At 42.9% G+C, this 9,134-nt stretch overlaps 1 protein-coding gene across 1 annotated transcript in view; it reads right to left on the reverse strand.

Annotated features, from left to right (window-relative positions):
- The window catches only part of BRAF (B-Raf proto-oncogene, serine/threonine kinase), a 121,990-nt gene that overhangs the window by 3,388 nt on the left and 109,468 nt on the right, over positions 1-9,134 (reverse strand). Inside the window, exon 18 of the mRNA XM_026657578.2 lies at positions 6,121-6,274. Coding sequence (XP_026513363.1) covers positions 6,121-6,274 — 154 coding nt within the window. The remainder of the gene's footprint in view (positions 1-6,120; positions 6,275-9,134) is intronic.

A 9,134-nucleotide genomic window follows, 5' to 3' on the forward strand; every position in this document is an offset into this window, starting at 1 on the left:
ACCCACGAAAGCTGATGCCCAAATAAATCTGTTAGTCTTTAAGGTGCCACCAGACTCCTTGTTGTTTTTGTAGCTTTTTCCAGACTATCCTTTTGCAAGCTCAAACATAATTCCTTCAGTAGCACTTTTGTCATCCTTCATTTGGCAAAAATCCAATACAACTTCTATTTGTTTATATCTTGCTGGGAATCAGCATTAAAGAGAACACCAGAATAGTGATAAGCTTGGAGGATGAAATTTATCCAGGAGCAGAGGGGCCAGCCCAAGTTCACTGCACTGCTTAAGCCACATTTAAGCCTTATTTTGAAGGCTTAACTGGGATGTGAGGAGTGCATAATCAGCCTTGCACTAGCCCTCTGCACAAGGATGAATTTCATCCTGAGAGCAGCAGTAGGGACATTATACCAAAGCAATGTTCATTTTCCTCACTTTAAATCTTCCAGCATCACAGTTGTTGATTTAAGGTATGGGGTAGAGGGAGCACAGGAAGAGAACTGTCTGGAGAATGCCTCACCATTTTAAAATTAGTCAAATTTGGGGCTTGAACAGGTTTAGCGTCCCTGTAATATGCGAAAGTCACACATGCAACTTGCAAGTAAAAGTATGCTCTCTGACAGCTCCAGTACTCTATTGTATGTAACTGAAAGATAATCCTGTTAAATGAAGTGTTTTATCCATGTGCTCAGTTTACTGTGTTAATACTCGTTTAACCTAACAACAGATGAAACCCTTGCTCTCAAACACTCAATATATTTAATGTTATCCTTGCCTCTCTCTGGCATATATACCACATCTTTTAGTAAAACTCATGACCTCGTGTTTTTGTACTTTTTTTGAAAGGGAAAAAAGACAAAAGGTTACAATATTGCCTCTTTGAGGTTAACAGGCCAAACTGTCTAAACATGTTCTATTTAATTTGCTTTTCAGTCTACTTTCCTAAACGGCTGATTAAAGATTAATTTATAAACAAGAGATTGCTCCCTCTTTACTCATCTTGTGCCTGTTTCAGCTAATAGTTCAGTTTTTAATTGTTGCTAAGGGACTTCAGAAGATGAAAGATGAACTACTAATATGAATGGGCAGGAGAACAGAGCTAGGAGGTCAAAGTATTTCATCTAGTGACTGATATGATGCATAGAAGATGCAAACAGGTCAATATTGTCAGTCATTTTTCAGTCTGTCTACATCTACATCTTAGTAAAGTGACATTTATAACAAGCTGATTTAAGTCTATCCTTATTAACATTCAGGTGCTAGCCTGATCTCAGATAATAAATCTTAACTGAATGGTTGACAAATTTAGTGCAGATAACATGCTGGCCCTGTAGTGGTAGATAATCAAGGTAATTTTCTTCTAAAATTTGATAAGACTGACTACATACATACATACATATAAAAGTCTACTTGCCAACAAAAGCTCTTGTTCTGCAAGTGCATTGGCTCCACACAGCCATGCTGCAAGAGTCATGTGTCCAGCCCTATGGCCACAGAACTCTGTTGAGCAATAGTTGGCAGTTAAGAGCAAATTCCCTTATCCCAACATTTCATATGCTGAGGATATAAAAACCTTGCCTCAGCCGATCTATACCCCCAGCCCCCCCAACCTCTATCTGTAGAATGACTGACTTGACAAGCACAGACCTCTGGTTCTTGAAACCCACCAAACATGCTGTCATATGAAGTAACTTGAGATGTTCACTAGCCAGCTGTTCTGCTGGGACAAGAGATCTTGACTCTGAGGAAGACTGAATGGATGATCTTCAGACAGTGCCATAAACTCTGAGAACAAGTCTGCTGTGCCCAGCCCAGCGTGAATAGGGTCAGTCTGGTTCTGTCATGCTGAACCTTATGCAAAGCTCTGGATGCGAGAGGAAACAAGTAAGAGAATTTTTCCCTCAGCACGTAAGAAAAATATCTGATTTTTGGATTTCTGCCTTCTCTCAATCAGAACATCTGACACTTGTTTTGACTTTCAGCAAACAACTCAATTTCCAAATGCCATAGATTATTTGAATGACCACTTATGATGGTCCCCATTTGTCTCAAGTAGTTGGCTAAGGCATTTTCATACTTGTTAGGTGCAGAGCAGATGGACCCACTTTGTTTCAAATGCACAATTTCCAAAAACTGCTCTAATAAGAGGCGACCAAGTTCTCCCATGTATGTCCATATAATAAATCACATTCATATGGTCTGTACTAGCTGCTCCTCATCTCTGGGAGAAAGGATTTGCGATCCAACTTATGGATCTTCAGCTCTAGCAAATTTATGTGGACTCTGGACTCTTGAGGTTTCCAAAGACTATTCACAGCTCCAAGATCCTCGATGTGCTCCTTAACCCAGATTTGATACAACACTGTCTGAGAAGCAAGCTAAGGGAAGGGCATCCCCTGGCCTTCGAGATGCACACTGGCAGTATCCACAGCAGTAGTGAGTATCTGATCCACCGAGATGAAAATATTTCTACACCAGCTGCAGCTACCTCTACCTGGGTCACATTTGTATACTTGCAAAGGGCGCTGACACAGGTGCAGGTCTCCATCAGGCCTCATGCATACAGATAAAATCTCACAGGACCATCTAGCATGGACATGGCTAGGCTCACTGTCTGGGATAGGCAAGCTAGAACTCTTGTAGAATTTAGGCTGGGCCCCTATGAAGATTAGAGCCTGCCCAGGGACCAAGTTTGATTTCACTTTGTTTAGTCTCAGACAAAGAGATCTGAAGAAGGAGCAAGTCTCACTGGGAATAAACTATTTCACAGTAAGACTGGGCTCTAATGAACCAGTTATCCAGATACAGATACACTTGTAAATCTTGTCAACATAGATGAGCTGTAGTCACTATTAGTTACTTGGTGAATACCCTGCAGGCTGCTACCTTGTACAGGTTGTTTTCCCCCATAAACCTAAGGTAGTCACTGTACTTTTGCCTTAAAAAGATAAAGAAGTAGGCATCTTGAAAGGATAAGGACCCATAATCAATCCTGGGGATTGAGAATAGGGACTGGGTTCACCCCAAAGAAACCATGCAAAATTAGACTTTCTGGAGCTTTTTTTCCCCCTCTCTTTGCATAGGTCCAGGATAGGTGATGGGAATCACAGAAGGCCCTGATATTACTTGGAGGAGAGGAGGAAGCAGTTAAGACGGTCTCATCAGAGGATGAGGTAGACAGTTATATTTCTGAGGACTTGATTTCGTATCAGGAAAATTAGTGAATTCAGGTGGAGATGGCAGAGGGATCCCTGCTAAATCCTTGACCTTCTCAGGAGATTTTTTGGGAGAGTAGGAAACCATGGTCTCTTGTTACCACTCCTCGCTGAAGAGACCTCTGACACAGGTGGTGGAAGACCATAGGGTAAAAATCCCCGAAGTGTGTTCAGGAGGGAAGTCTGGGTAAGATTTAAACTTTGGAGCTTCCCAACCTGACACCTGAGGCTCCAAGGATGTTCCTGTGCCCATACAGGGCTCCCCTTGAGGTGGAACTGCAGCAGAATGGCAAGTAACCCCCCTTTTTTTTTTGGTTCCAAGAAGTCCACTGCACTCAGCTTAGATATAGCAGGAAACGTGGGCCCCATATATCTGAGTATGATACTGGGTTTTTCCAGAACTGTGGTTCCCACGGCATCAAAGGCTCATCTGCACAGCACTGAGGGGAAGACTGCTCCAAAGAATATCTTGACCAGATCTGACCGACTGTAAGACGGAGTAAGCTGGGGCTGGGCAGTGATGATGGCTCTGTGTTCTCTGACAGCCCCACCACTAGAGCCTTCAAAGGTTATTGGCTCCTGGTACTTAGATGACATGGAAGGGTGCCCCGATGTGGATGACTGATCCAGCTGGCCCAGATCCAAACAAGTTCTACTTTTCTCCGAGATCCAGGGAAGCAGAAACAAATCTGACTGAGGGATCCTTGTCAGAGCACCTTTTTTCTTATCAAGATGCCTCTTGAGTCTGCTTACTCTGCACCCTTAGCTGAGGGAAACCATTTTGACGGTTCCTTGCAGGATAATTTTACAAGAGGACGAACCCAGGAGAGGATAAGCCCTTTCTGCCTGGGATTCTGCATCATATCTTGTTTTGACAGCAAGAGAGGCATAGCAGCCATACTACTTGCACCTGGGGAGGCATCGTAACCGTCAGCTGAGTGCCCTTTCCCAAAGCATAAGAGGCACTTTTCTTGACTCTCTGAAGTAGGGAATTTCATGGGCAAGAGAAAAAAAAACTTTTAAACTCTGGTTTTAAGATAGGTCTGCCATGATGAACTAAAATTACCCAAACTTTGACAAAACAACAGTAAAAATGTTTAAAAAAATAAAAGCTTTTAATCCTAAACCTAACTCTTAATAAAACCACAATTTACAATTGGAGTTCCTTATCTTACGAAATGGGGTGGGGGGCGGGTTTGTTCTGTTACTATTCCAGCAGGTGGATAGAAAGGAACCAGGGTGACTATTAGAGGGGCTAGGCGATTATTGTCAGCCTCTGGAATATAGGAATTGCTCATGCCACTTCAAGCCCTCAGCTACCAACTACTGCATTACAAGGATCTGTGACCACATGGCTAGCCACTCTACTCCTACAGCAGGGTCTGGCATGCAGGAAAGCTTTTTTCTGTTCCCCCGCATTTAACAGTAAGATATCCTGGCAGCACCACTGCAAACTTCTCTATGAATTATAAACCAGAAGCCATTAGGAAATATTTTCCTTTCCTTGAAGGCCCAACCAGAATAGCAAAATCTTGTTTCTGGTGGAGAGAAACTGTTCACAGTAAATAGCTTAATATTTAAAAGAACTGTAAAATATACAAGAACACAGTTCAAATAGGACAGGAATATGACAATGCACATTGAAAATGTTACTGTTTTAATGTCTGCCACTAGAGGTCAGTGTAACGTGAAACAGATAGGACTACTCTGTCATTTACCTGTTCCAGATGAATAATCCAAAAAAAGAGAAAAATAGGGTGTGAGCTGACATTATGATCTTAGCAGGGTTTCTAGTTTGCCTTGCTAGGTACTTACAGTCAACCCAGTAGCTTCTATACAAAAGTAAAAAATTCTCCCCACAGAAAAGAGACTACTTCGGCAACATTACTAACTAAAATAAAGTAGTGAAATAATAGCAAACCATTTTTTAAAACTGAAATTCATGGTACAATATTGATTTCCCACTGAAAACAACTTTTCAAGTTTACTGCTTTGTTTCTACAAAATAGGTTTTTCCTATTATGGGTGTTAACATATTATTGCATAGCAGACACACGTTTGGTTATGTTCTCCAGAGTCGTCAAGTTTCTTAAAATAAGGCTCCTTCTAATTTGCAGGATACGGGGATGATTATTCGTGATACATGTGCTGTTCAGAAGCAACACCAGACATCTGAAGTTTGTTCTACGTTGCAACGATATGAGAGATTTGTAAAAGGTTTTAAAGTAGAACTGATCAGACCATTTAGACAAAAAAACAGATACCGTCTCTGGTAAAAGCTATTTTCCAACCAGCACTCTTTTAAACCATACATTTAAAAATAAAAGTCACACACTGCCAAAGCCTTCCTTTGCAATCTGTGTTGTGTTTGCTCATCTTTGCTGACTACACCAAGTTTTGGCTGTGCTCAGCTTTGAAGCTAAGCTCTTTTTGCCATCTTCACCACTAATTTGAGAAGCTAAAACCTGTTGCTCATGGATACGGACAATTCAATTGAAAAAAATATATAGTTTGATTATTTAAACATTAAGACACCGCCCACAACTAACCCAACCAGCAAAGTAAGGAAAGAAGGCATAGAAAGCAAAGGAAATGCAAGGTATGACCCAGTAACCCAAACAGGCTTTTTTGTTTTGTCTGAAGTGACTTTTCCCTTTTCTCTTAGATAACCTTTTAATCCTTTTGTGCTGGCAATTCCCAGGGCATCCATTGCCAGCAACAGTCTTCATGCCAGGAACATACAATGCCCACGCTCCTAACACGTGAGTGTTTACTCCCTCAGTGCACCTCTAAAGAGAACAGCAGGTAGGAATTCAGAACATACGCACACTTGTGCATGCACACATGGGAACAGACCAGCACTCACACAGGCACATGCTTTTAACGCCTTTTCAGTGTACTGGAAACCCACCGTATCCCCCTGCCTGGATGGGTGTTTTTGGAGAAGCACAAGTATACAGACTAAAATCCTCCGTCTGGAAGCCAGCCCGGTTTAATGAGGGCTCAGATGCACTGCGGTGAATTTTTGGCAATGACCGAGCCAGAAGCTCAATGGAGGCAAGAATCTAAAAGAAGCAGAAAACAAGAGAAGATCAAACCTGGTGCTGTAGAGTGACAACAGCACCCCAAAGCCAAAGGCAGAACACTGAAGAGTTACAAACAATGAGTGACTCAAGGTCAATTAAGCCACCACTTTTTAACAGTTTAACATTTTGCATTCAAGTTTTTGTTATACTTCCTGGGGAGGCTGAAAAAAACATCTATGGAGAAATTGCATCACTTTTTCCCTTAAGGAATATACTGTCTCTTCTTCACTGAGTCTGATGAAGGTGACAATATTATTTTTTATTACCTCCTCGTTTATGCACCAGCATCAATGATGTCACCGGGAACGAACATAGCTTTGGAAAAGAATTTGATTCAAACCACTACTGTAAAGCCTGCAGAGGGAACTCACCTTTTTATATTTTTTAAGTGTTGAACTCATGTACTTAAAAAAAAAATACAGCCAAAAATGTTTAGAATCCAAAGTTATTTTCACTGATAGAGGGATTGGCAGGTCAAGTTTTGGAATTCCCCTTTATAGTGTTTTGGGGGTATAAAAATTTCAGAGAATATATAATAAGTACTAAAACTGAGAAGTTAATGCAGCATCCACTTGCTGTGTGAATGTGCCTTCTTTGCACTTTGCTAACTACACACGCCAACTATGTGCTAAACTTTACAATCTTACTTAGGCTACATCCTCACTACAGGGGGGGGGGGGGGGGTTCGTCGATTTAAGATACGCAAATTCAGCTACGCAAATAGCGTAGCTGAATTCGACGTATCCGAGCCGACTTACCCCGCTGTGAGGACGGCGGCAAATCGACCTCCGTGGCTCCATCGACGGCGCTTACTCCTACCTGCGCTGGTGGAGTACAAGCGTCGATTCGGGGATCGATTGTCGCGTCGAGACACGATAATTCAATCCCCAAGAGATCGATTTCTACCCGCCGATTCAGGCAGGTAGTGAAGACGTAGCCTTAGTCCGATCTTCAGCTGGAACTCATGTCCCAGTTTAAAGGGAGAACCTTGAATCAGTCAGTAAGTACATACTATAGCTGCGTTTCTTAGACCGGGGTTTCTTAACGCATGAGTTGTTACTCAAAACTGGGTTGAACAATGTATCAAAGGGTCATGTGGGAGGCCAGAGGGAAAGGAGGATGTTACAGAGCCCACCTCACACTCACCCCACAGCAGCGGCTCCTGTGGCTCTGGTCCTGTGGGGTGGCTAGGGTTGGCTCCCCGTTCTGGGCTTTGTGACCTGGAGCATGGAGTCACAGTGATGATCAGGTTTAGCCCAGCCACCCTTCCATCCTGATGACAGGGAAAGAGCCAGGCCAAATTTGAGTGAGTGGTTCTGTGTCTCTATGCATCAAGTCACAGTGCCACTCTCACAAATTCGGCCTGGCCAGATCCCCATCAGGGCTCAACCCTGGAGATCGCAATACCCAGAGCAGGGAGCCATGCCCAACCAGCTTGTGAGACAGGAGTCATCACTATGGTATACACAATGCATTTATTTAGTACTTATGATATTAATGTGTATATTATATTACTCCTGGGGGATTCTGCGCCAAAAAATTAAAAATTCTGCACACAATATTTTAAAATTCTGCATAACACAATATAATCCCACCAGTTTCAATTATATTTGGTCATTTATTTCAAAATACCTGTCAGCAAGTATGTCTGTAACAATACAGACAACAAAAAAGATTCAGGGCATGTTTTTTGACAAACAGATTCCTTACTAGGCATATTAATACAGAACTCTGAGTAATAATTCATTTAAACTACAGAACAGAACCGTATTTCCCACACCCCTCAGAAGCAGTGCAAAGGCTTGGGAGAGTCAGGGGTAACGGGGGAGCTGAGGGAGAGGGAAGTAATTGCTGGGAAGAAGTCTGGGTATGAACTTGAAGGGTTGTTGGGTATGGGTGGGAAAAGTATGGAAGAGAGAGGAGGGACTGTTAGGGAGCGTCCCCGTCCCCATGCAGACCCTCACTCAGGGGTTGGCAACCTTTCAAAGAAGAGCCATTTTTTTGTTTTTGTCTTTGACCAAAATATTTCAAAAGCCGCATCACACGCAAGACTACTTATAGAGTTAAAATTTATCAACTAATAATAATTGAACATATTAAAGTTATTACTACTCACCAATACTTTTAATGCAAATAGAATCTAGGGGCTTCAGCGAGGACTGTACCAGACTGCCCACAGCCTGGGTATGTAGCTGTGGTGTTAAACCATGCTGGGTCCATGCTGTTGCATCTTCAGTGATATACTTAGCTAGGGTAGCTAGATTAAAGCTAGCAGAGCTGCAATCACGCTTCTGATTGCAATGTCGGCACACCCCCTGCATTTGTACAGCACCCCTAGCACAATGAGGACCTGATCTCAGTTGGGGCCTACAGATGTTACTGACATACAACTAAGTTTGGACCCATCTCTCCTGCAAACACTTGCATTCAGATTTGGGTTTGTTAAAATGCATTTGCTACAGAGCCTGCAGTGACGTGACAGTCCCTCAAGTGAGGCTCTGAATAAGGCCAGTATCCTGGCAGGGGGTCACAGTAATGCAATGTCACTGTACAATATGTGTGCTCCCTGGGGGCTGAGTGGTCTCTGCCCTTCTGAACCACGGAGTGCCAGGAGCATTGCATACCCGAGACGACACAATAACTACACCTGTGCTGTGGTGGATTATGTGCTTATGAGAACCTCACCCTGGCTTTGTATCAGACTCCGAATCCCCCTCATGCAAACCTCCTACCTCTTCTGCTGGGTGCCAGTCTTCCTTGATAACAAAGCAGGGGATTGGGGTGAAGGAGTGGGTGCAGGGTCTGGGAGGGAGTTTGGGTGCAGGAGGGGGTTCTGACC

This window comes from Terrapene carolina, unplaced genomic scaffold (genome assembly GCF_002925995.2).
Source record: "Terrapene carolina triunguis isolate 2854851 unplaced genomic scaffold, T_m_triunguis-2.0 Scaffold247, whole genome shotgun sequence".
NCBI lineage: Eukaryota > Metazoa > Chordata > Testudines > Emydidae > Terrapene > Terrapene triunguis.